The sequence below is a fragment of the Ictidomys tridecemlineatus genome, chromosome 8 (assembly GCF_052094955.1).
Source record: "Ictidomys tridecemlineatus isolate mIctTri1 chromosome 8, mIctTri1.hap1, whole genome shotgun sequence".
Taxonomy (NCBI): domain Eukaryota; kingdom Metazoa; phylum Chordata; class Mammalia; order Rodentia; family Sciuridae; genus Ictidomys; species Ictidomys tridecemlineatus.
In genome coordinates this window covers 113,683,456-113,711,015 of record NC_135484.1, presented here as the reverse complement: position 1 = coordinate 113,711,015, position 27,560 = coordinate 113,683,456, and the positions used below count along the sequence as shown (strand labels likewise).

The window sequence follows — 27,560 nt, the reverse complement described above, 5'->3', positions numbered from 1 at the left end:
GATCAGTCTCTGCCGGGCAGCCCAATGTCGATAATTGACAACATACAACATAAGGTAAGTCATTTGCAAAGCAATATGGCAAGTCTAGCAGAAAATGCAGGCTCTTATGTGCTGTTAAAAAGCTGTAGGGAAACTGCTAGAATCACATGCAAAGTTATTAGGAAATGTGGATGTGACAGACCAGTTAATAGCTAGAAAAAAGAAAATCAATAAGAATGTAATAGGCACTTCAATAAGAATGGTTTGAAGGTGAATAAACTGCATATTTGCTCCATTGAACTATTAAATGGTTGTCAAGATGAATGACTGTAGCCACACATAAGGATGTGGTAGATTTTGATAGAAGACGACATACTGTTAAAACAACTCCACAGCCGGGCACGATGGTGCACGCCCATAATCCCAGTGGCTCAGGAGGCTGAGGCAGGAGGTTCACAAGTTCAAAGCCAGCTTCAGCAACATAGCAAGGCCCTAAGCAACTTAGTGAGAAAATGTCTCAAAATTAAAAGGGCTGGGGATGTGGCTCAGTGGTTAATCCCTGGTATCAAAACGAAACTACACATACACACTTTTTAAGATAGACATAATAAAACAATAAAACTGTATGAAAAAGAAAATAAAGTAATAATAAACTCAGGAATCAGAATGATGATTTCTTCAGGTCAGGAGAGGAAGTAAAATGAATTATGGGGACTATAAAGTCATACACAAATTCCTAACAATATCCTAATTTTATTTTGAGTGGAGAATTTGAGGGTATCTGCTACATTATTTAAAATAGCTAATATTTTAAAAGCAAAAAAAAAGAGAGAGAGAAAGAGAGAGAGAGAGAGAGAGAGAGAGAGAGAGAGAGAGAGAAAACTGTGCATAATAGACCAATGAGGATATGTCATGAGCCGAAGATTATGTAAACCTAATTGTGAGTACATGAAGTATAATAAAAACACTAAGATAAAACAAAGATAATAACAAAATTTACCTTATAAAGTTGCTGAGAATATATTTGAGATACTCAGAACTGTTCCTAGTATTGTCTGATATAAAAGCTTTTGCTATCATTATTTTTACTTTATGCCAAAGAATAACTACTATTTATTATGCATATAAAAACTACTATTTATTTAGGTGTTTTGCAGTAGACACCATGAGCTTCCTTCTCAATAGCTATTTCTTTCTTCTTTGCTAATAGAAGTCTGCTTTTGTTTAGAATGGCAATGAGCCCAGATCTGGGTAAAATATTTGCTTTCCCAGATATTGGTTTTTTATCAAGGATATCTATGAGTCACAATTGTAGCAAATGATATACAAGCAGAAATTTGCTCGGGGCTCTAGGAAGACTTTTTGATTTTTCTGATAAAGACAATAATGTGACGCATCTTCTTTTTTCTTGGCTTGAATGTAGTGTGATGCCTGGAACCTCAGCAGCTATTTGTTACCAGACAAAAGGTGTGAAGATTATAGCAAATTTGCTAAGGATGTCAACACAAAAAAGGAACAGTCTTATTTTGTTTTTGCATTTTTCTTTTGACCCTTGAAGTTGAGGGTTCATCTAAGCATTGATGTAAAAAAATCAGTCAAGGACTGGAAATGTGGCTTATGCTAGAGTGCTTGCATTAGCATGTATGAAACCCTGGTTTGATACCCAGCATGGCAAAAACAAAAACAAAACAAAACAAAAAAACTATGTCTAAATAAATCTGAAAATTATTTTGACTGGCAGAAAATAAAAATTCAAAGACATGAGAAAGAATTAAGGCATAATTTGATTAATTGCATTTTTTCTATCAGTGGTATCTAAAATAAGGGTGCATCTTGTAGTTGATGGCATTATAGATTCACTCAGTTATGGTAAGAATTCACTCAGTTATGGTAAGAACTTTACATTTTCAATTGCTCTCACAATTTGATTTGTGATCCTTGCAGAAGTTATTGCTGCCACTTACTTTAACTGGGTCTCTTGCAACATTGGGTGAGGGGGAAGAAAGCAATAGTATGCGAGCACATGATAAGGCTTTACAGCCCAGATACCTTAGACCTATAGAGACTGCATTTGGCTGTAGGGAAGAGACTCAAACAACAGTGGTTTAAATTAATAGAGGTTTATTTTCTTTTCATAACAGGATATCTGGCAAGTAACAGTCCAGCATTTGGGCAGTGGCCTCTGGGTGACTAAGAAGGGGTGGGACAGAAAGCAACAGCTGTTTGGTTGGGGTTTTTTTGTTTGTTTGTTTTTCACTGCTGGGGGTCAAACCCAGGTCCTCAGGCTTGGTAAGCAAGTGCTCCACCACTGAGCTACATCCCAACTTGTTTGTTTGTTTGTTTTTAAGACTTTAGGTATATTTAATTATTTTCCCCTTTCAACTATTTTATTAGTTATTTACTTCTCTGTAACAGATTACCTCAAACCTTAAATGCTTATGAGAACAAACATTTATTATCTCAGTTTCTGAATCAGAAGTCCAGGAGTGGCCTGGGGAGGTGACTGGCTCAAGGTCTCCCAGGAGGTTTTGGTCAAGCTGTGGGCTGGAGCTCTGTCCTCTGAAGGCTCTCCGAGGGGGAGGGAGAGCCTCCCTCTTGTCCAAGCCCACTCATGTGGCCGTTGGCAGAAAGCCTCAGTTCTTTGCTGGATATTGGCAAGAGACCTCAGTTCTTCACCTTCTGGGCCTTTCTATGGGTTGCTTGAGTTTCCTTGGGACATTGCAGCAGGTTTTCCTCATTTCAAGCAATGAGGGGGAGGGGCACCCCAACAGAAGCTGCAGTATCTTTTATAACCTAATCTTAGAAGTGATGTCATCACTTGAGTTGTATCTGATTGGTCACACCTACTGACCCTGCAGGGGTCTATGGAGAGGGACGATGCAAGGACATAAATGCCAGGAGGCAGGGATCAGTGAAGGTAAACTTTGAAGCTAGCTACCACAACTATTTACAGAAAATTAATTTAAAACAAATAAACATTTTAGGGCTGGAGGGGTCATGGCTCAGTAGTAGAACGCTTGCCTAGCACGTGTGAGGCCCTGGGTTCGATGCTCAGTACCACATAAAAATAAGTATATAAAATAAAGATATTGTGTCCATCTGCAACTAAAAAATGTTTAAAAAAAATAAACATTTTTTTTAAAAACTAGTTTAGGGGCTGGGGATGTGGCTCAAGCGGTAGTGCGCTCGCCTGGTATGCGTGCGACCCGGGTTCGATCCTCAGCACCACATACCAACAAAGATGTTGTGTCCGCTGTTGTGTCCGCCGAGAACTGAAAAATAAATATTAAAAAAAAAAAAAAAATAAAAAAAAAAAAATAAAAACTAGTTTAAAAACACACCAAATGGTTGTTGCTAATTCATTCTTTCACCCAGAATAGCTATTCATACCTATTTTAGTACAGCTGCCCATATTTGGTATTATTAAGGTTCTCTCCTATTTAATATATTCCCTCCATTTAACCTAGGGAGTAGGTGAAAAGTATCATTTTCATTTTTGCATCTTATGATTACTCCTAGTGTTGAACATTTTTAAAGTATTCGTTAACCAGTTTTATTGCCTTTTTGCAAGTATGTCCTTTGGCTAATACACGCATGTATTAGGGTGTTAGTAATTTTTTCCCAGTGTGTATGAGTTCCTTATATAATAATGCATCATTCTTTGTCAGAAAAAGAGAAAGTGGGGAGAGAGAGAGAGAGAGAGAGAGAAAGGCAAAACGAAGGAGGGAAGGAAGAGAGAGAGGCAGATGGCTCTGGGAGAGGGAAGCATGAAAATCCTACTTGCCTAGTGACAGGGCTCCAAGGAAGGAACGGGATCTCAAAGGGGACTTCTGGCTTTGTATCTGGAGAGGGGAGTGGACCCCAAGTACTAGGGACTCTCTGCCCCCAAACTCAGAAGGAAAGTCTGCCACTCCTGTGGGGCCACAGGCAGGAGCTGGTGGGTTTCAGGGCCCCATTCTGTGGCTGGCCTGAGATGGCAGTCAGCAGTCCCAGATGCCACAGGAGAGAGGCCAGCCTGTTTCTGGCACCAGATTCTGCGTCTGCATTCTGAGTGGTTCGTGGATCCCAGGGAGCCTTAGTGATAGCAGAGATTGGATTTCCTTCTAGTATGACACCATCAGGCCAATTTAATTAGGTTTTTAAAAAATGAGAATAAACATTTTTGTGTGCATATGAGCTTAAGTTCTTAGAGATATACCTTCTACATTTTCTTATTAAAAAAATACATCAACTGTAAGGTTTCTAAATTGAAATGCTTGGGCTAAAAATAATAATATAATAGGCCAGGTATTTTAAAATTCCTCTGCTACCCGTGGAACCTGTAATCTCTGTAACTGTTAGAACAATACCTGAACTGCCCAGTAAATATTTCCATTGATTCCCTGGTTGTTTATTAGCTAAGGGCTCCAAATAGCTCAGACATAAGCATCCAGGCCACAAAACCAATCAGTTTAAATGTGTACCCCGCTCAGGGGTGACCAATCACCCCTGCCCAGATTGTTCCCACCAATAGATGTACTAATCATGGCTCAGGGTTGTTGTTCAATTTTCCCTCGCCTCAAGATGATTTGTTCTGATGTATGCAAAGCCCCCCACCCTCTCCAAAAAGTGTACTTAAGCTCTGCTTGACCTCTGCTCGGGGCTCTGGGCTGCTCTCCCTTCCTGAGTGAGCCTTGAGCCCCAGCATGCTGGTTCAATAAAACTTCCCCCTGCAATTGCATGAGGCTGGTCTCTTGTGTGGTCTCTCTCTCCGACGCTCCGCCGGACCCTTACACAACCTAAAAAAAAAAAAAGCTACGGAGATAATTTATGGTCTCTTCTTAATTTCATTCCCTTGGTTCTGTACACCTCAGTATGAATTTACAGCATCATTGAACAATATAGTACAAGAAGTGGCTTTATTATATTATATGTTAAAAATAATGTAAAATCTTGCTGGGTGTGGTGATGCACATCTGTAATTCCAGAGGCTTGCGAGGCTGAGGCAGGAAGATTCCGAGTTCAAAGCCAGCCTCAGCAACAATGAGGCACTGAACAACTCAGTGAGACCTTGACTCTAAGTAAAATACACAATAGGGCTGGGGATGTGGCTCAATGGAAAAGTGCCACTGGATTCAATCCCTGGTACCTTCCCCCACTCCAAAAACAAACAAAAACCCGCCCAAAACAACAACAACAACAACAAAACAAAAAGTAAAATCTCACTCATTTCCTTTCCTTCAGGAGAAAATTCTGTCTTAACAATCCCCCTTTCCCTGCCTTTCCCTATACCCTGTTTCTTGCTGGAATCCCATAGAACCCCCAAGTTCACCCAGCCTTGGAACCTCAGGGAATGGTCTGGATTTCAGGCAGGTGAGGTCACTGTGAGGAGCTCAATGTTCAAATTTCATTGATCTCAATTCTTCTGGACCTGAAGTTGAGGCTCAGAGCTCAGCCCCCAGCCAAAGTGTCCTCCTCTCACCCTAGGGTCTGTAACAGGGAGTCAAACTGGGGATTGAGCCCAGGGGCACTTTACTACTGAGCCACATTCCCAACCCTTTTTATTTTTTATATCAAGATAGGGTCTCACTAAGTTGCTGAGGCTGACTTTGAACTCAAGATCCTCCTGCCTCAGCCTCCCAAGGCGCTGGGATTACAGGCGAGCAACCCTGCACCAGGCCAACTCTCTCTTCTTATCCCACTTGCTGTAGGGGGCTGGGAACCATTCCCTTCTCCCTCAGTTTTTAAAATCAGAACTTCCTACTCACTCACATGTCAAGATCCCTGCTTTCATGAACCAAGATTTTCTCAAGTGGGGAAAGAAAGGGGTAATCCTCTTAAACCTGCAAAGAAAACGCCTGTCATGCTTTGGTGGTGAATCAGTTGGACAAGCAGGGAAACCGGCCCCAAAGCGGAATGAGGCAATTCTGACAATAAATCACACTGCTGTAAACAAAGTCCTCCTGATTTGACTGCGACTCAGCTTCCAGGGGCATTTCTCAGCGTTGTTTCCCGTGGGTGTGATACTTTCACTTCCTCAATATCTTCTCTTCCCTTCTCCACCTGCTCATCCCTCAAGGTCATTCAGAAAGGCGTCAGGGCTCCAGGCTGCACCTGTAGTTGTCTGGGCCTTTCTTTTGTGGTCGTTAGTGGGCATCCCCCCCCCCCCCAGGAGGGTTCCAGGAAGCTTGTCTCTTTCACAGCAGGTAAAACATTTCCTGGAAACCCCCAGCAGCCTTCCCCTCATGGCGTTGAACTGGGTCACATGGCCACTCAGCCACAGGGGAGGCTGGAAAAGCAAATTCCTGGCAAAGCTGAATGGGATTGCCAAAAACAGATTTAGACAAATGATTCAGGCCCAGGCTGGGAACAGAGTGGCCCTCCCCTGCCAAAAAAAAAAAAAAAAAAAAAGAGCCCTCTTCACATGAAAGAAGAAAATGACTAACAAAGTCCACCCTAGAGATCTTGTTCCATTTATTATCTCCTCTTGAACAGGGCAGAGGCTACTTGTCCCCCATTCCACAGAAACAGTGTTCAGATAAACGCTTGATTGGCCTTAGAGTTGACATTTCCCGGCCTTCTTTGCAGCTGAGTGCCGCCCTGTGACCAGTTTCTGAGAATGGATTGAAAGAGGAAGAAACAAAGCTGACCATCTAGTATTAAGGATAAAGGTCATGTCCTCTCTTGTCCTCATTCCAGTGGCTGAAAGGTGGATGTGGGAGGCAGGGCATCTGGACCAACTTGACCATTTTAGACCTTCATGTCCTTATGTGACGGAGTAACAGAGAAGGAGCTGAGGCCCCTGAAGGTTTTGCAGCACAGGACAGCCAGCCCAGCTCAGGCTTTCCCAGGAGAGGGACCAACTGTAATCTCCTGTCATGTTTCCAGCACTGTTATTTTGCAGCAACACTTGTATCTGAACAGATCCAGTTGCCTCCAATCCCATCTCTCCCTGGGCCCTGGGTTCTCTCTCATTCACCTTCAATCTTTCTCTGTGTTAGTCAGGACAACAGATTCCACTCTTGGTTGATTTAAGTAGAAAAAGCAGTTTATAAACCGGTGGGGAAGGCTGGAGAGTCATCAGAATCAACCTCTATTGCCACAATCATGTCACATAAACAATCATCAACCTCAGCCGCATGTAACAGATGAACATGTCTTTTGTTCACAGTCTGTGGAGTTCGGCTTCTTCGGGGCTAGGCTGAGCGGGGCTGATCTCAGCTAGACTCACTTGAGTGTCTGGGATCAACTGCTGGTGGACCAGACAGTTATTGATTTTGGCTGAGCTCATTCTTCTGTCCCCGGCTGACTGGCTGTTGGCTGATCTAGGATGGCCTCTTCTGGGCTAACTCAGGGAGACTTGGCCTAGCTCCCTGTTTCTCTCATCATCAGGCAGGCGAGCCTAGACGTGTTCTCACGGCAATGGCAGAGGGCAGCAGCGAGAGCAAGCCCAATTACACAAGTGCTTTTCAAGCCTCTGCGTGTACAATGTTTACTAGAATCCCATTGACCAGAGCGATCACTAGGGTGAGCCCCGAGCCAGAAAGGGAAGGTCCAATGAGATGAGGCCCTGCAAGGGAGAGCTGAGGCCGTTATGCAACCAAGTCTAGGGTGGGAGCCAACATCCCACCGCCAAGCCAGGCCTCTGAAGCTGCTGCCACTGTCTCGACGAGCATTTGACTCCACTGTCACACTGAGAGTCCTTTTGGCACCAGACCCTGGGTGTTGTGCTGCCCTAACTGTTCTCCCAAACTGAACGCTGCTGTCACTCCTGGCACTGCCCATCCACAGACAGACTCTTTCTGCTTCTGCTTCTTTGCATCACAAGCCCCTGCTGATTCCAAATGTAGAATGGGCATTTTTTTTTTTTTTTTGTACCAGGGATTGAACCTAGAGGCACTTAACCACTGAGCCACTTCCCCAGACCTTTTTTATACTTTATTTAGAGACAAGTTCTGGCTAAGTTGCTAAATTGCTAAGGCTGGCTTTGAACTTGCAATCCTCCTGCCTCAGCCTCCCAAGCCTCTGGGATTACAGATGTGAGCCAACGTGCTCAGCTGGGCACATTTTATTAATAGAGTCCGTGACTTAGCTTTCACAGGAAGGGTGGGAAAGTGAGTAGCTGGTATTTTGGGCAGCAATACCAAGAAGTGAGTTCTGCTTCTCACATTGTCATAAGACAGGAACATCTCCATATAGAGGAAAGGGGGTTACCCCACTGAGCTCAAAAACCAAATCAGAACAACAATCATGGTGATGATGGTGATGGGGAGGAGGAGAAGGAGGAGGAGTGGGAGGAGAGGGAGGAGAGGGAGATCCTCCAGTCACTCATTCTCTTCACAGTAGAGCTCTTTTTTTTTTTTTTTTTTTTTTGCAGTACTGGGCATTGAACCCAGGAGTGCTCTACCACTGAGCTGCAGCTCCTCCCCAGCCCTTTTTATTTTTATTTATTTATGTATTTTTGGTACCAGGGATTGAACCCAGGGTGCTTAACTGACCTGCAGCCACATCCCCAGCCTTTTTTAATATTTTATTTTGAGACAGGGTCTCACTGAGTTGCTGAGGCTGGCTTTGAACCTGTAATCCTCCTGCCTTAGCCTTCCAAGCCACTGGGATTGCAGGTGTGCACCACTACACCTGGCTGAGAAGCTTGGTCTTTGTAAAGCAGTGGGACAGGTGATATAAGCAGAGGCGCATGCCATATAGTGATGTGTAAAGGAACTCTGAGAAACACATGCCTCAGCATTCCCCCACCTATCTTAGTGCATTTTCTGTTGCTAGAGCAAAATATCTGAAGTTGGGTACTTTATACAGAAAAGAGGTTTCTTTTTCTTTTCTTTTCTCCTTCCTTCCTTCCTTCCTTCCTTCCTTCCTTCCTTCCTTCCTTCCTTCCTTCCTTCTTCTTTTTTAATATGAAAGGCTTCAGGAATTTGCATGTCAGCCTTGCGCAAGGGCCATGCTAATCTCTGTATCATTCCAATTTTATTATATGTGCTGCGGAAGCGAGCACCAGAGAAGATGTTTCTTAAGCTCACAGTTCTGGGGTTTCAAGAGCATGGCGCCAGCATCTGCTCAGCTCTGATGAGGGTTCAAGATAGACAGCATCACCGTGGCGGGAGCGCGTGCGGGAGTAGTGAGCAGAGCGCGGAGAAGGAGGTCTGGGGAGGTGGCGCGCTCCATTCTATCATCCCATTCTCCTGGGAACCAGCCCAGGCTCATGACAACTGCATTAATTCCCTCCGAGGGCCGTGCCCCTGTGACCTAATTACTTCTGCTAAGCTCCGCCTCTCAATGGTCCACCACCCCAACATCCCACACTGGGGACCACGCTTCCAGGACATGAGCCTTTGGGGACACACTGGAACCCTGTCCTAAGCATAGCACCTCCCGGGTGTTTACACACCAGCTTCGGAGGGTCATTGCCTGCGGGCAACTCCGGGGAGGAATGAGCTCCTAGGCGTTTCCAGGGTGCCCTGAGCATGGGTAGGATAGTTTTCTTGGGAGCTGGGTGCGAGCCTTTGGGAAAAAACACTGTACTGACACACGGAGAGGCTGAGGACGTGGACGAGGCCCCGACAGCGCCGCCTACCCGGCTTCTCAGGTGGAACGTCTCTTGTGAACCTTTAGAGTTCCCGGTGCGTTTCATCCTCTGCCCAGATGCTTTTCTCTCCCTCTCCTCCTGGTAAACTCCTAGTCACCCTTCAATACCTTTTGCAGCTTGCGGAGAGGAAGCTGTTTCCCAAGGATAGAGCCCACACCCATTTGCATTACTGGTCACACTGCTTTACCTACCAGCAGGACACCCCGACTGGATTGTGCCCTTGTACAAGGTAAAGACGGTTTGCTCACAGCCTACCATATAGTTTGGTGCCTGGGATACAGAAGATGCTCAATAAAAGCTAGGGGGATGGGAGAATGAACATCTTCTAGCTACAGAGTATGGCACTGATCTGAGGCAGCGCTGCATTAATCTGAGGCAACACTTTACCAGCTTTTGTGTCCTTCTCGCCTCTATGGCATTCCTCCTCCTTCATTCACCAAACGCCCTCCTCTTTCTCCCTACTGTAATATCTCCATCTGCTGCCAGATACTTCTCTTTATCTCAAAGGAGCACAAGAAATAGGAAACCTGGTGTGATGTACATCTTTGCCACTGACCAGCTTGGGGGACTCAGTCTCCTCATCTGTAAAATGAACTCGAATGTCTGTGTTCATTATCTATCATCTATCTATCTATCTATCTATCTATCTATCTATCTATCTATCTATCTTGCTTTTTGTTGAACTAGAATCAAACCCAGGGGTACTTTTAACACTGAGCTATACCCACAACTCTTGTTCATTTTTTATTTTGAGGCAGGGTCTTCCTAAGTTGCCCAGCCTGGCCTCAAACTTGTGAACCTCCTGCCTCAGCCTTCAGAGTAACTGGGATTACAGGCCTCCACCACCACACCCAGCCTCTCTGTCAATTATTAAGGAGCTCTGAAGGAACATTTCTAGAAGGATGACACACAGGGAACTGGCAGCAGTGTTTGCCTCTGGGAAGTTGAAATTGGTGGCTATAGGCCAAGAATATGCGGCAGACAGACTTTCCCTTTATGTCCTGCATTGTTTAAACTACAGCAAATGCAGTGGCATTAAAACAAACAAACAAACAACAACAACAACACACACACACACACACACACACAAAAAAAAAACAAACAAAAACAAAAAAACCCCAGAAATGTATTCTCTCGCAGTTCTGGAGAGCACAAGTCCAAAATCTAAGTGTCAGTAGGCCACACTCTCTCCAAATGTTCAGGCGGGAAAGCTTCCTTGCTTATGCTGGGTTCTGTGGTCTAGGAATACCCTGGCTTGTGACCACAGGACTCCAGTTTCTGCCACCAGGGCCACATTGCTCCATGCTTTCAGTCTGAATCTTCTTTTCTATAAGGACACTCACTGTCTTTGGACTTAGGGCACAAGTAACCGAGGATGATCTCACCTCAAAAATCTCAATTATATCTGTAAGACCTTTTTGCAAATAAAGTAACATTCACAGGTTCTGGCGATTTGGATGTAAACATATCTTTTGGGGCCACTGTTTAATCCACTGCGTACCTATTTGTATGTAGTTTATTTTTTTAACTTTTTAAATTTATTCTTTTTAGTTATACATGACAGTAGAATGTATTTTGACATATCATATATACATAGAGTGTAAATTCCCATTCTTGTGGTTGTACACGATGTGGAGTTACACTGGTGGAGTATTCATATACGAACATAGGAAAGTTCCATTTATTCTACTGTTTTTCCCATTCCTATCCTCCCACTCCCTACTCCACTCTGTCCAATCCGGTGAACCCCCAATCCTCTCCCACCCCCCTACCCCACCTATTTTTTTTATTTTTAATTTGTCCTAATTAGTTAAACATGACAGTAGAATGCATTCTGACACATAGTTCACAAATTAAGCATAACTTCTCCTTCCTCTGGCTGTAGTTGGTGCGGTCACACTGTCAGTGTGATCATTCAGTATGTAGAGTAATAATGTCTGTCTCAGTCTTTCCTCCTTCCCATCTCCACGACCCCACCCCTCCCCTCACACCCCCATTTGTATGTCTTGAATTTGTGCCATACAAATGATGAAAGATTCACGTGCGACTAAATAGAGATTAAGATTTCAACTTTTCTACTTCCTGTTCAACCTAATTTTGTTCTTTTCCAAGGATCTGACTTTGATCCACCTTTTCTCTGCTTATTTTAATTTACCATTCGAGCCATGTTATAGGACACGAAAACTGGAACTCTCATCCCATGTGGGTGGACTTGGAAAGGAAAACAGACAATTCAAAAAGCACCTGGGCAGTAAATTGCAGAGTTAAACATACGCCCATGTAGTAAACCAGCAGTTCCACTCCTTTCATATCCTAGAGAAATCCTTCCACTTGTTCTGTTCTCTAGGAAGCATGGATAAGAATGTTCATAGACATAGAGTTCATTGTGGCATCAAGTGTGAAACCACCAAATGTCTGTCGATAGTAGTACAGATACAATGTCATATTTTAAAAGAGTATTATACAGCAGTGAAAAATGAGTTATCCTAGCTATGGTATGGGTAAAACTCAAAACCATGCTATTATCTAAAAGAAAGGAAGCAACATAATAGCTACAGTGCAATATTATTAAAATAAGCAATATATTATATAAGGGTGCAAAGATGGGACTGTGGAAAGCATAAAGAAAAAATAAAGGAATAATTAATACAAAATTTGACACAGTATTTATATCTGATAGTGGAAATAAAGGAGCCACAGGAAGGGATTCCCACCAGGATGTCCTATTGTGTAGTATGGGGAATGGGTACACGAATATAAAAGTTATAACTGGGCACAGTGGCAAACACCATAATTCCAGTGGCTTGGGAGGCTAAGGAAGGAGGATTGCAACTCTGAGGCCAGCCTCAGCAATTTAGCAAGGCCCTAAGCAACTTAGTGAGACCCTGTCTCAAAATAAAAAATGAAAAATAAAAAGGACCAAGAATGTAACTCCACAATAAAGCACCCCTGGATTCAATCCCCAGTACCAAAACAAAACAAAACAAAAGTTATTTGTCAAACTGCATACTAGTTTTATATATTCTTGTGTGTGTGTGTGTGTGTGTGTATGATGTATTTAACATCCCATGAAAAAATTCTACTATAGGTTAGGATATGGATCAATAGAAATTTACACTCACCGCTGTGAGGATGAATATAAATTGAAAAAAAAACATTTTAGAGAATATTTTGCAATATCTAGTAAAGTGGAATCTGTGCACATTTTGTTAGGCATTCCTAGGTGTATTCAATCTGTGCTTTTCAAATGTTCTCAGCACCGCCTTTTATTAACAATGCAGGGCTGGGCACAATGGTACACTCCTGTAATACCAATGGCTTAGGAGACTGAGACAGGAGGATCACAAGTTCAAAGCCAGCCTCAGTAACTTATTGAGGCCTAAGCAATTAAGTGACACCCTGTCTCTAATAAAGAATATTTTAAAAAGGGCTGGGGATGTGGCTCAGTGGTTAAGCATCTCTGGGTTCAATTCTTGGTACAAAAAAAAAAAAAAAAAACAAAGTTCATTGACATGACCTCCAAGCACATTATTGGATGAGATTGGGAGCCTTCAGGGTGATATGACCATAGACTCTGAGCACATTATCTATCTATCTACCTACCTACCTACCTATCTACCTTAAGCACATACACACATGTGTACATACACACATACAGGTGTGAAAAAGCTGAAACAAAAACTTTGCAAAACAATTCTTTCCCATAATAAATACAGCATACTCTGATTTTTTCTATTCCTGTCTGTTTTATTTCATTAAAGGCCCCAATATTTAAGTTTATTTCAAGTCACTAATAGTTGATGCTACAGTTTGAATGTTTATGTCCCTTCAAAATTCATGTGTTGACAATCTGGAAAGCAGTATGGAGATTCCTAAGAAAACCTGGAATAGAACCACCATTCGACCCAGCTATCCTACTCCTCAGTATATACCCAAAGGACTTTAAAACAGCATACTATAGTAACGCAGCCACATCAATGTTTATAGCAGCACAATTCACAATAGCTACATTGTGGAACCAACCTAGAAAGATGCCCTTCAATAGATGAATGGATAAAGAAACTGTCGTATATGTACACAATGGAATATTACTCAGCATTAAAAGAGAGTATGGGCTGGGATTGTGGCTCAGTGGTAGAGCACTTGCCTAGCATGGTGAGGCACTGGGTTTGATCCTCAGCACCACATAAAAATGAAATAAAGATATTGTGTGTCCATCTACAATTAAAAAAATATTTTAAAAAAAGAAATAAAATCATGGCCTTTACAGGGAAATGGATGGAGTTGGAAAATATTATGCTTAGTGAAGTAAGCCAATCCCAAAAACCCAAATGCTAAATATTTTCTCTGATATGAGGTTGCTGATCCATAATGGGGATGGAGATGGGCATGAGAGGAATAAAGGAATTCTACATAGGGCAAGGGGGAGGGAGGGGAAGGGAGAGGACATGGGGTAGGAAAGACAGTGGAATGAGAAGGTCATCATTATCCCAAGTACATATATGAAGACATGAATGGTGTGACTCTACTTTGTGTACAACCAGAGACATGAAAAATTGGGCTCTGTATGTGCACTATGAATTGAAATGCATTCTGCTGCCATATATAACAAATTAGAATAAATAAACTAAAAAAAATAATGTGTTGAAACCTAAACACCAACGAGTCAGAATTAGGAGGTGGTTCTTCGGGAGGTAATTGGGTCTGGAGTGAATTAGTAGGTACCCTTATAAGAGAAGCTCCAGAATTGGGCATGGCGGTGCACACTTGTAATTCTAGTGGCTTGGATCACAAGGAGGATCACAAGTTCAAAGCCAGCCTCAGCAACTTAGCGAGGCCCTAAGCAACTTAGTAAGACCCTGTCTCAAAATAAAATTTTAAAAAAGGCTGGGGATGTAGCTCCATAACAAGTACACCTGGGTTCAATTCCCCATACCAAAAAAAAAAAAAAAGAAGAAGAAGCAGCAGCAGCAGCAGCAGCAGCAGCAACCTCAGAGAACACCCTGGCCCCTTCCACCACATGAGGACACGGCTAGCAGCACCATCTATGACCCTGAAAACAGGCCCTCACCAGACACCAAATCGGTCAGGCCTGGCACCTCACGCTTCCCAGCCTCCAGAACTCAGACTTGAATCTCGGTTGTTTTTAAGTTACCCCGTCTATATTTTGTTGTAATAGCAAATTGGATAAAGACAATTGAGAGACTAGAATTTGAAGAAGGCTGCACTAGAGAAGATTTTGCTCAAGGTACTATGTAAAAGAATGTTGACGGAGCACTATTCAAAACGAAAATGACTGGAAATGAGAATCAAGGAGTATTCATATAATGAAGCAGTATATCACCACTGAGATGCATAGACAAGCGCTCCGTTCCCAGGCTGGGGAGTGGAGAAAGCCAGTTGCTGAAGCATATGTACAGTGTGGTGATATTTATAAAGTTTCAAAACATGAAAAACATGTTGTTTATGGATACGCACATATGCAGGAAAAGTCTGTAACATGCACGGGATTGCCAAGCCCATAACTCAGGATTGTGGAAAGAGGGAAGGGTACGGGGTCAGAGAGGGACAAAATAGGCTTTTGTGTTTTCTTATTATTTGTTTTTTCATATTCACTGCAGCAGCTGGCAAACTGTTACCTGTGGGCAAAATCTGATGTGTTATTTTTGTGGCCTGTGAGCTAAGAGTGGTGTTTAGATTTTAAAATTATTGAAAAATGGAAGAATATTTTGTGACGCGTGATAATTACATCAAGTTCAAACTTCAATGTTGTAAATAAAGTTTTATTGAAACACAGCCATGCTAGTTTACCTACCTAGTGTCTAGGGCCATTTTCACATTATACGGTAGAACCTGGAGCTGCAGCAGAGATTGTGTGGCCTGCAAAACCTAAAATATTTACAACCCGGCCCTTTATAGAAAAAGTTAGCTAACCCTGGTTTATTGTATGACACGTATTTTATAATACAAAAAAAAAAAATGATAGCATTAGCTCAACATGCTGCTGCATTCCTGTAATGTCAGGGACTCAGGAACCTGAGCCTCCTGAGGCCAGCCTCAGCGACTTTGTGAGACCTCAGTAACTTAGCTCAGTGTTAGGGTGCCTTGGGTTCAGCTTCCAGTACCAGATAAATAAATAAATGCAGCATTAAAGAAAAATTCCAGAAGTAAAAAGATACATATATATATATATAATTCTATCATCTACCAAAACTTGCTTTGTTTTTCCATGTGTTCTTCCAATCCCTGACAAAAACCCATATATTTTTATTGACATCAGGCAAAGATATTTTGCATTCTACTGCCCCCCCATGTACATCATTTCATACACACTTTTTTTAAAAGTATATATTTTTTAGTTGTTAATGGACCTTTATTTATATGTGTGCTGAGATTCAAACCCAGTGCCTCACACATGCTAGGCAAGTGCTCTACCACGGAGCCACAACCCCAGCCCGTTTCATACACCTTTTTGATGTGCTATGTGGCATCCAAATTTGCACTCTGTAGTGGCATAATGTGGTTCAAATTTGCAAACCATACGCCATCTGTGCGTAACTGCTTTCTCATGTTTAAACCTTACACTGTCTTCATTCCCTCCTGTTTGTTATTGGTTACCAGGTAAAGGATTTTTTTTTTTTCAGGAACAAAAAAAAATTTAATAGACTTGACTTTTTAGAACAGTTTTAGATTTACAGAGAAATTGAGCAAATAGTAAAGAGAGTTCCCATATGCACCCCATACTGTCTCCTTTCTTTTATTTTTTAATTTATTCTTATTAGTTACACATGACAATAGAATGCATTTTGACACACTGTACGCAAATGGAGCACAACTTCTCCTTCCGCTGGCTGAACACCGTGCAGAGTCATTATGTGTATAAGGGTAATACTGTTTCCCTTCTGGCTAACATCCTGCATTTTAATTAGCATTGGTACATTTGTTACAATTAAAGAGCCAATATTGATACATTATTATTAACTAAAAATATACAATTCAGATGTCCTTAATTTTTACTTAATGTCCTTTTCCTGTACCAGGATAATATATATTATGTTTAGTTTTCATGTCTTCTTAGGCTCCTATTGGCTGTGACAGTTTCTCAGATTCCCACCCGCCCCCCTCCGTGGTACTGAAGACTGAACTCAAGGGCACTCTACCACTGAGCTATGTCCCCAGCTCTTTTTATATTTTATTTTGAGACAGGGCTTCACTAAGTTGCTGAAGCTGGCCTCAAACTTATCATCCTCCTGCTTCAGCCTCTTGAGTAGCTGGGATTCTACCATACCTGGCTTTTAATTCTTATATTATTTATTTATTTGGTACTGGGGGTTGAATCCAGGGACACTTTGCCACTAATACACATTCCCAGCCCTTCTAAATTTTTTTAGTTGATACAGGGTCTTGCTAAGTTGTTGAGGGTCTTGCTAAATTTCTAGGCTATGAATTTGCGATCCTCCTGCCTCAGCCTCTCAAGTAGCTGGGATTACAGGTGTGCACCACCATACCCAACGTTTAAATTGTCAGGATCTTGCTACATTGCCAAGACTGGCCTCAAACTTTTGATTCTCCTGCCTCAGCTTCCTCAGTGGTTGGGGTTACAGGTGTGTACCACTATGCCCAGTGACTTCCTTGTTTTTCATGGATTTTTTTTTTTTTGAGACAACAGTAAAGCTTCATGAGAGAACTTGAAGTCAAAGATCCAATGCAAGAAGAGTTTCTGCTTGGACTGGGTTGTAGCTCAGTGGTAGAGCGCTTGCCTTGCATGTGTGAGGCCCTGGGTTCGATCCTCAGCATAAAAAAAATAAATAAAGATTAAAAATAAAAGAAAAAGAGTTTCTGCATGGGCTATTTGAACCTCCGGTTGCCTTTTATTTGCCTCTGGCCCTTGAGCAGGCTCTAGGTTGATACAATCTCCCTCTTCACATCAAGACCATCCCTTTTACCTGCAGTCTTTGCATGTGGCAGTCCCTGGAGATCAGCCTTGGAACCTCAAGGGCTCCTTGTCCTCTCTCTCCTGACCAGGGGTCATGTCCTGACTTTCAGTTGGTGGCCGGTCTCATTGAGGTGGTTCATCCCCAGACTGATGGGTAACCACGGGCCCAACCAGCTGAGAAGATTCGGGTTCCTCTCTTCCTCCTTCTGGTTTAGATGTCACTCTTGCTTGCTGAGTTCCAAGAGAACAAATGAAGATAAGGCCTCTCCTGCCACGGCCTTGAGCCCTCAAGGCCTTGCTGGTTTTGAGGGACACTGGGCAGGGGTGCTGTAGGATGTCCCTCTGTCGGGTCTGTCTGCTCTTTTTCTCACGTTAGACCATTAGGGTTCTGGTTTGCCGGGAGGAAGCTTACAGAGGTCAAGTGCCATTCATCACATCCTGTCGAGGTACACATTATCAGCGTGTGACTGATGGTGACCTCGGTCCCCGGGCTGGGTGTTTGAGTCCAGTTTTCCCACTGTAAAGTTGCTCTTTCTTCTGCCACTTCCTAAACTGTATTCTTGGGAAGAAATGACTAAGGCAGCCTGGAGTAATGCTCCCCCTCCTGTAGGGAGGAGCACCTAGACAATCTATTTGGAATTCTTATTCCCTGGAGATCTGTTTCTTCTCCCCTATTTGTTAACCTATTCAATCATTTATTTATTTATGTCAGCACAGACTCATGGATACTTGTTTTATACCTGGGGATATAATCCAATTCTACTTTACAAGGGTCCCTCCTCATCTGTGGGGATTAGTTCCAGGACAACCCTGCTGTGTGTCCCCAAATACCTAATCATCCCGTCACCCCCACTTAAACTCTAGCCACTCTCTTTTCCTCGCTACACTCCAATACACTCCTGCCTCTTCAGTCTTTTGGCTTATTTCTTTGCCTTCTTTAGTACCCCCACCTGTCTCTTTTGGCCCTTCCTAGTGGTAGTTTAAGTACTAAGAAAGCTTTCCGCTCAAAAACCCCAGCTTAACCTCACTATCTCCTAGTTGGTTCAACACGTGGCAGTGCACTGTGAAGCCTCCTTGTTCTGACTTATTAATTCTTCCTCTCATCACACTGTCCTCTTCCTCTCACTTCATTCCTTTGCCGAGTCTAAAGTCCACCAGTGATCTCTCTGTAGGTCCAAAGGTATCTCTCTCCTGCCTCCCTCTTCCTCTCTCTCTCATGCTAGGGACTGAACTCATGGCCTCACGTGTGCTGGGCAAATGCTTTACTATGTACCCAGTCCTTTTTATTTCGAGACAGGATCATGATAAGTTGCCTAGGCTGGCTGTGAACTTGTGATTCTTCTGTCTCAGCCTCCTGCAGAGCTGGGATTAGTGTACCACCATATCCAGTTTTTTTTCCTCTATTTTTTTGGGGGGGAGGGTATTAGCAATTGAACTCAGGGCACTCGACCACTGAGCCACATCCCCAGCCTTATTTTGTATTTTATTTAGAGACAGGGCCTTACTGAGTGTCTTAGCCCTCACCATTGCTGAGCCTGGCTTTGAACTCGTGATCCTCCTGTCTCAGCCTCCAGAGCTGCTGGGATTATAGGCAGGTACCACCACGCCCAGCTTTTTCCTTTGTTTATCTTCCCATTAGAGCTTCTGCTCTGAAATGAACTCCCTATTATTCTTCAGGTCTTTCTCTTTTCTTTCCTGTCCTTACTCAGGGATTATGGTTTTCACAGAATTTTCTCTAAGGGTAGGGATGTGCCTACCTCATTCAACCCCTGCACCTCTCATTCCCTTAACTTCAACCCCTGCGCCCCTCATCCTTGGCTTCATTGTAAGATGTTGTACTCCCCTTTGAAGGAAGATGAAGTTAAGGAGGGAAAACTTGTAGGCAGACAACATTGAGAGTCTTCTACTTTCTGTTTCAAAATAATCAAACTCTGGAGATAAATTCAAGGATCACAGACCACAACCATGCTAGTAGAAGTTCTACAAAGTGATGTCACAGATCAGCATCAGTGTCATCTAGAAATGTGCTAGAAATACACAGTTTTAGGTAAAACCTTTGAACAAGTAAATCAGAATCTAGTCCTTTAACATGATCCCCAGCGCTCTAGATATACAATGAAGTATAGGAAGCACTGCTCTATTGGACCAGTAAGTGCCTGTCATGAAAGAGCACCAATGCTGAGTGCAGTGACACACGCCTAAGATCCAAGCTACGCAGGAGGCTGAGGCAGGAGGATTGCAAGTTCAAGGGCAGCCTCATCAACTTAGCAAGATCCTGTCTCAGAATAAAAAATAGATAAAAGGGCTGGGAATGTAGCTAGGTGTTAGAGCATCCCTGGGTTTAATTTCTAGTATTGAAAAAAAGGGGGAGGTCCAATAACCCCTGGGAACATCAAACCAATGACTTTCACCTCTAGTTAGTCAAAGTTTGATGTGAGGGTGATCTGGCTGCCATAGCTATCATCCCTTTAATGAACAGGGTTGATTTAAAGGATGTCCTAGCTAGGAGCATGGCCTCCCTCTGTCATTATTCTAGGTACAGGTACATTCTGTTGAAGCTGTAACAGGGTTTGAAGAAGACACTCTTTTTCAAGAGGCAAAGACTTCTTCAACCAAGAGTGTAGGAAAGCTTATAGAATCTTTGGTAAAGTAAACCCATCTCACAATGGGTAAGAAAACATAATCCTTCTTAACAAAAAACGTGTATAAACAACATAGAACCAAAAGACAAGAATTGTTCATATTCTTCATTTGCTTACTCATTATAGGTATTTATTAAGTACCTACTACGTGCCTAGCTCTCTTGTAGGTGGTGGGGTCACAGCAGGGAACAAAACAAAGTCCTTGCCTTAGTAGAATTTACATTCTTGGGGATGGAGATAGACAGCAAAGGAAAACATAATATGGCAATATAATTCAATAATGCATTGAAGAGAAATAGAGTGGCCAGACATGGTGGGGCATGCTTTTAATTCCAGCAACTCGGGAGACGGAGGCAGGAGGATTGCAAGTTGGAGGCCAGCTTCAGTAACTTAGGGAGACCCTCAGCAACTGGCAAAACCCTTTCTCAAATTAAAATATAAAAAGGACTGGTTATGTCATTCCATAGTAAAGTGCCCTCACGTTCAACCCCCAGTAAAAAAGAAAAAAATAAAATAAAATAAAGAATAAAGAAACAAAAGGAAAAAGAGTGGTGAAGCCTGCTATTAAAATGGCAGTTGGGGACTGGGGGTGTGGCTCAAGCTGTAGGGCGCTTGCCTGGCATGCGTGCAGCACCACATACAAACAAAGATGTTGTGTCCGCTGAAAACTAAAAAATAAATACTAAAAAATTCGCTCTCTCTCTCTCTTTAAAAAAAAATAAAAATAAAAAATAAATGGCAGTTGGGGGGCTGGGGCTGTAGCTCAGTGGTAGAGCCCTTGCCTAGCAAGGGTGAGGCACTGAGTTCGATCCTCAGCACCGCCTATAAATAAGTAAATAAAATAAAGGTACACGTACAACTAACAAAATATTAAAAAAAAAAATGGCAGTTAGGGCAGGTCTCTCCAAGGAGAAGACATTTGAGAATATCTGAATGAAATGAGGGAGGAAACCACCTAGATCATTTGGAAGGAGAGAATTCCAAGCAGAGTAAATGGATAATTTAAAGACCTGGAAGTAGGAACATGCTTAGAATGTTCGAGGAATAGCAAAAGAGACTTAGGAGTGTGGTTGGAGAGGATTAGGAAAGCGAATGAGATGAATTGGAGCTGTGAGTAGAAGCAAAGCATGCAGGATCTCTTTTCTGCCCCCCAGTACTGACAATTGAATCCAGAGGTCCTCTTTCACTAAGCCACATCCCCAGCCCTTTTAAATTTATTTTGAGACAGAGTCTAAATTGCCCAGGCTAGCCTTGGACTGAGATCCTCCTGCCTCAGCCTCTCCAGTCTCTGGGATTACAGGCATGTGCTATTGTACCTAGCCCAAAACATGCAGGGTCTTTAAGAAGCTTGGGTTTTATACAAAGTGTAAGGGGAGTCATTGCAAGGTTTTGAGCCCAAGAGTGACATGATGTGACCTACACTTTAAAAGGCTTCCCTTGGCTATTGTTTTTTTTTTTTTGGAATAGAATCTAAGGGGGAAAGAATAGAAACAGGGAGGCCTAATAAAATTTGCTATAAGGCCAGGCATGGTGGTGCACACTTGTAACTCCAGCTACTCGGGAGGCTGAGGTAGGAGGATCACAAGTTCAAAGCCAGCCTCAGCAACTTAGCAAGGCCTTCAGCAACTTAGAAAGATCCTGTCTCTAAATAAAAAAACATCACAAAATAAAAAGGGATGAGAATGTGGCTCAGTGGTTAAGTGCCCCTGGGTTCAATCCCCAGTACCAAAATATAAAAAAGAAAAAGAAAATCTGCTATAAGAATGTGATTGGTTTAGTTTATTAGGGTAGACATGGGGTGGTGAGAAAGAGTCCTATAATCCTGGCTTCCCTATCAAATATTTATTTATTTTCATCTTTTCCTGATATTGGGGATTGAACCCAGGGCCTTGTGCATGTTAGGGAAGCGGTCTACCTCTGAGCTATATCACCAGCCCTACAACTATTACTTTAAAAGTTATCACTGGGAGCCTGAAGTGTTTGTTTTCTTAAACTTGGCTGGAAAACTGGTTTAAATGTAGAAAACAAAGAAGAATAATAGAGTTTCTCTGGATCAAGCAATGTTAAGCACATCCCCTGGGAATCAGTGTTATTTAACATTTCATAAATGATTTTTAAAAAGAGATACTTTGAGACATCTATAGGTACACAAATTATACTTTCCTTTCCAGAGAATGAAATGTCAAGTCAATAGGGAGCATCTTCTGGAACATTTCTAAAGCTATGTGAGTTGGCTGTATGGTGGCAAGTGTTTTGCCACATGGCCAAGTGTATGGCAGCTCACATCAGAAAAGGCAATTCAGGCTTTAAGAGAATGAACTCTGAACTGCCAGTTGCCACCAAGGAAAGGGATCTAGAAGGTGAAAGAAATCTTTTCTTCAAGACCTCACCTCTTCTAAAGTCCAAAAGTCCAGTAAAAGTTCTGACCCCAGAATAATTATAAAAACATCAGCTCCAACAAGGGGTGGGGAGAGAAAGGCAGGTAAACTGGGGGTGGGGGGTTGGTTGTTTGATGGGTTAAATGTGACAAAAGAAGACAGGATCAAAGTCTATAGACACATTAAAGATTCAGAGAGAATAACAATGACCCTTTTCATACCATCTTATAATTCTGAAATTAGGGACAAAAGAAATTTGAAAATGAGGGTAATGTCTGTGTAGAAAGATACCATTGGACACCACATAAAAGAAGGACCTTCTTTGGATGTGGGAGAGTGTTCCTGAAATATTCTCCAATGTATGGAAGGCCTTGGGCTAGTAGTAAATGGGATGAAGTGGAGGGCAATCAACCCAAATTCACAGTCCTTTGTTGGAACAAAACTACTCTAGACTGGTGAGTCTCCCCTCAAATTGTAAGGGACTACAACCACAGAAACTTAAAAAGAGCAAGAATCACTGACAAGATATTTATAGGATTCAAAAATCCTAATATTAGATCTCATTATGAGTCAAAATTAGACTGAAAATAAATTCCAGCGTTGAAAGATTTAAAATATATCAATTAGGGGAATTAAGGATTTTGGGGAGGGGTACATCCTTGACTTGTGTGACTGATGCCATGGAGATATTCTATGTCCTCAAAAGAAAGGGTGCTTGGTAATATGAATTGGATGGAAAAAAATAAGAACATTTCTTAAACTCTTGTTTGTCAGCATCTGGGTTCTCATAGTGAGAAAGTGAGAGTCTGAACTGAAACAGGGATTAGTTCATTTGAGTAATACAGAGGAGAGGGAGATTCCGATGAACCAACTGTTAGATGTTGAACAGTCACCAACCCTGGACTGGGGAGCCGTAAAAATCGTTCTTCACATAAAATATATATATATATATATGGATTTTAACAGGATGAGAAAGGGTAGAGAAATAACCAGAGTGTCCCTGAATTGGGAGATTTTATAAATAGGCCAAAGATTTATATTTATAGAAATATATATTAATGCTTTCTCCTTCCAAAAAAAAATAATAATAGATTCAGGAACCTCCTTCCCCTCAGGGGCGCCGTTCCTCCCCCACCCCGGGTCCCTTTCTTTACCTGTTTCCTCCTCCTGCGGTAGGAACTTTCAGCCCCGCCTCCCTGCTCACCAAGCTCCGCCTTCTTGGTCCACCTGTGTGCCCAGCCCCTGACGTTACCGTTGGGCTTCAGCGGCCCGCAGGATTCCGGCTCCCGATTGGCCCGCGCCGCCTCGGCCTGCGCAGCCCACCAATGACAGCGGCGCAGGGTTGGGGGGTGCCCACATCCAAGATGGCGCCCCCAGGAGCTGGGAGCGGGTGACCGGCGGCGGGGAAGCGGCCTGGGTTGGCCCTCAGATCGCGGGGTCCTGGGGGCATCTCGCCGGCCACCCCCCTGGCCCGCCTGCCAGGCTTCCCCCGGGCCAGAGCAATGGCCGCCGAGAACAGCAAGCAGTTTTGGAAGAGGAGCGCCAAGCTGCCGGGGAGGTGAGCCCAGGACGCTGAGAGGGAGAGGGGATTGGACCAAACCCTTCCAGATCCTAATCCCTCAATCCCGCGGGCCTGGGGTGCCACCGAGGCCGGAAGCCCGGTTTTGAGGGACCTAGGCTGGGGAAGCTGGGGCTGCCTGGCGGTGGCAGGGCAGCTGTCACGTTAAGGAGCGGGCGAACTGTGGGGACTGCTGGAAGCGGGATGTACACGGGGGTCTAGGGGCGGAGGTCTCAGGAGGGGTGAGTTCAACTGGCAGGTGGCCAGAGACCTGGTTGAAGGGACAGTGGAGTTGGATGAGTAGCCCGTGGGTCCTGGGCTCGGAGGGCCATACCCAGAGCTGCTTCCCACTTTAGACAGGACTCCTTCTCTGGGGTCTCCACCAAGCACAGGTGGTTGCTTGCATGAGGATGGCCACTTGCCTTGGTCCCCCAGTCCGGCAGCTACGAATCTTTTCCCCGCATTCTCAAAGGGCTCTGGTGGGCTGCCTGAGGAATTGGGAGCAGGAAAAGTGAGCAATTCCTAAGCTTGATCTTACTTTATCTTGAGTTGGCCTTTTTCCATTGAGAATTATTACAGGGTGACCACAGAATCGGGGTTATTCCTTTTTCTAAGGATTTTCCCAATCCAAAGTAATCTCTCCCTCCCCTACATAGTTATGCTCTTTTGTGCGAATGCACCCAAAATTTTCATTCTTAAATTGTAGAGTTGGGGAGCAGACCTTCTAAGCTGTTTCCCCCACTTCTCCATGTGTGTTGACACTCCTAGCTATTGTCCATTCATCAATCTGCTGTTCGTTTACAGTTTGAATTTGTTTTGGGCAGAATCCTGAAAAGTCAAAGGAGCAGTGTGTGTTTCAGTTGTGAATTTAAGATTTCTGCCAGCCACAGATTACTTAGTGATAAAATTCATGTTTGGTTTTGTCCCACATGCCACCTTTCCTAATAGATTAAGGTCTTTTCCTTCTGGGATAATCCTTTGACCTTGTGATTTTTTTTTCCTTCTTTCTTTAAGCAAAGAGATCTGGCTGTGTAATTGTCTTATTACATTTAAGATTCTACTAGATATATGTTGAATAGGGTGGGAGTCAGCTTTTAGTATTATATATTAAAATAATACAAGGGAAGGCAAAAGATAGCTTCAGATTAAAGTGCTGTGGAGTAACAGTGTTAATATCAGTGCTAAAGATGTTCTGTGTTTTTAGATAAGCACCACTTCCTGCCCTCTGAATCCTTTTCCTTCCTGGTCTTGTGAGCTCTCCAGTTGTGCTAACTGTTGTTCTCTGGGGTTTTCCATAGAGAAATCATTAAATTTCAACAACCTAAGATTATAATCAGAATCAGTGGGAAAACTGTGAAATTAGGAAGCAGCAATAGGAGATATGGTTTGTGGCCTGGTCTTCTGTGCCTCTAACTGCTGCTTATTATTAACTATCTTTTTTTTTTTTTTTTTGATCAAGGATTGAACCCAGGGGTGCTTTACCACTGAGCCAAATCCCCAGTCCTTTTATGTTTTTTATTTAGAGACAGGGTCTTGCTGAGTTGCTTAGGACCTTGCTAAATTGCTGAGAGCATTAAGTTGCTGAGGCTGGTTTTGAACTCTAAATCTTCCTGCCTCAGCCTCCTGAGCTGCTGGGATTACAGGCATGGGCCATCACACCCAGCTTGTTATTAACTATCTTTTTTAGTCTATATTTCTTCTACTGAATTTTAGGAATAGTCTTTTTTTTTTTTTTTTTTTTTGGTGCTGGAGATTGAACCCAGGGCTTTGTGCACAGGAGGCAAGTACTCCACCAACTGAACTATTATCCCCAGTCCTTTTTTTAAAATTTTGAAATAGGGTTTTGCTAAGTTGCCAAGACTGGCCTCTCAGCCTCTTGAGTAGCTGAGACTACGGGTATGTACCACTGTGCCCAGCGCAGTCATCTTTTAAAAAATACTACTTTTGTGAGATAGGAAGAAGATTTTTCAGTTTTTTCAATTTTTTGGTTTCCTTTTTCATTCTGAAGAATATACAGGGCTAGAGAAGAGAATTTTTGAGGCCAGAACAACTTGGATCATTATTTGGGCTCTCTTAACGTGTGTGACAAAGGACAGATAATTGACAATCTCTCTAGACCTCAGTTTCCTTATCTATGAAATTAGGGAAAAAATACATTCCTTGGGGTTACTGTGAGGACTAAAAGAAATATCTTATTTTTTAAAAAACCTAGGACAGTATTTTAGCACATTATTCACAATAAATAGTAATTTTTAACATCACTGTTACTATTAGAGCAAATATACGTTTAAAAGAATGTTTCTCAGATTCTTATACCAGTACAATTATTTGTCTTGTTTATTCTAAGGCATTAAAATGTTGCCACAGTTCATAGTAGTTGTTAGTCTCTTTGTTTATTGAAAAGAAATATCATTCAGCTGTGTATTTTTAGCAGGGAAACCCTGGGAGCTCCTAGTTAATGGAAAAAAACTAACGGTCTTTTAGATGGAAAAGTGCTTTTGGTTTAAGGCATTTTCTAAAAGATAAAACTCTTACATCTGGACTCTTTCAGTCTTGAAAAAGAAAAACTTTCTCCTAGGGCAGTGACACAAATGACCATGTGCTAGGTTCACGGCAATCTAGAAATGAAACTAATTTGTTCTTATTTGCAAATTGAAAGGTAAAAAATCATTTGGGTGCAGTGATGTTCACCAGTAATCCCAGAGGTTCAAGAGGCTGAGGCAGGAGGATTGCAAGTTCAAAGCCAGCCTCAGCAACTTAGCAAGAGCCTGTCTCAAAATTAAAAAGGGATGGGGGTGTGGCTCAGTGATTAAGTGCCTCTGGTTTCAATCCCTGATTACCCCCCCCCCCAAAAAAAAAGTCAAAGCAGTAGCAGGTTACTTTCACTTTCTTTGATCATGAATTAATGACTTAAGTGACAACAAATAGGAATTTTATTAAACAAAATAGCCTAATTCAGAATGAATGAAACATTCTTTTAAAAATAACAATGTCATTAATAATGCACATACCCCAAAACTCACCTTTTTAAAGTGTACAATTCAATGGTATTTAGTATATTTATTTAGAGTATAGATGGTTTTGTCTAACCATTACAATTTCAGCACGTTTTTGTATTGTAGCATGCATTAGTACTGTATCCTTTTTTATGACTGTATAATATTTCATTGTACAAAGATACCACATTTTGTTGATCCATTCATCAGTTGATGGACATTTGGGTTGTTTCCACTTAGGGAAACTATGAATAGGGCACCTGGAATTGAAAAACTGATCAGTTGTGTTGCTGGAACCCTCAGTGAGCCCACTGCAGAGAGGGGAACAAAACCACCATCCCTTGTTAATTAGGTAGAAGGTCTATGGAGACACAAGCCTAAGGTAGGGAAGCTGTGGCTGTTAGGTTTCATTAGTGATGAGGAATATGATTTTCAGCAAGGATTCTCAAACTTCAGACCTACCTGATTCAGTAGGTCTGGGGCAGGGGAAT

The 27,560-nt window shown here is 42.6% G+C and overlaps 2 protein-coding genes and 1 non-coding gene across 4 annotated transcripts in view; 1 reads left to right on the top strand and 2 right to left on the bottom strand.

Moving 5' to 3' along the window:
* Positions 1 to 23,867, bottom strand: part of Tmem217 (transmembrane protein 217) — a 42,956-nt gene extending 19,089 nt beyond the window's left edge. The window contains exon 1 of the mRNA XM_005318885.3: positions 23,670 to 23,867. The gene's annotated coding sequence lies outside the window, so the exon portion shown is untranslated. The remainder of the gene's footprint in view (positions 1 to 23,669) is intronic.
* Positions 8,865 to 8,968, bottom strand: LOC120889423 (U6 spliceosomal RNA). The gene has a single exon (XR_005733316.2). It is a non-coding gene; the product is annotated as a U6 spliceosomal RNA (small nuclear RNA).
* Positions 23,868 to 23,936: 69 nt separating the features above from the next.
* The window catches only part of Tbc1d22b (TBC1 domain family member 22B), a 71,854-nt gene continuing 68,230 nt past the window's right edge, over positions 23,937 to 27,560 (top strand). For both annotated transcript variants that reach the window (XM_078020083.1, XM_005318743.5), the window contains exon 1: positions 23,937 to 24,073. In XM_078020083.1, the coding sequence (XP_077876209.1) occupies positions 24,018 to 24,073 (56 nt within the window). In that variant the 5' untranslated portion in view covers positions 23,937 to 24,017. The remainder of the gene's footprint in view (positions 24,074 to 27,560) is intronic.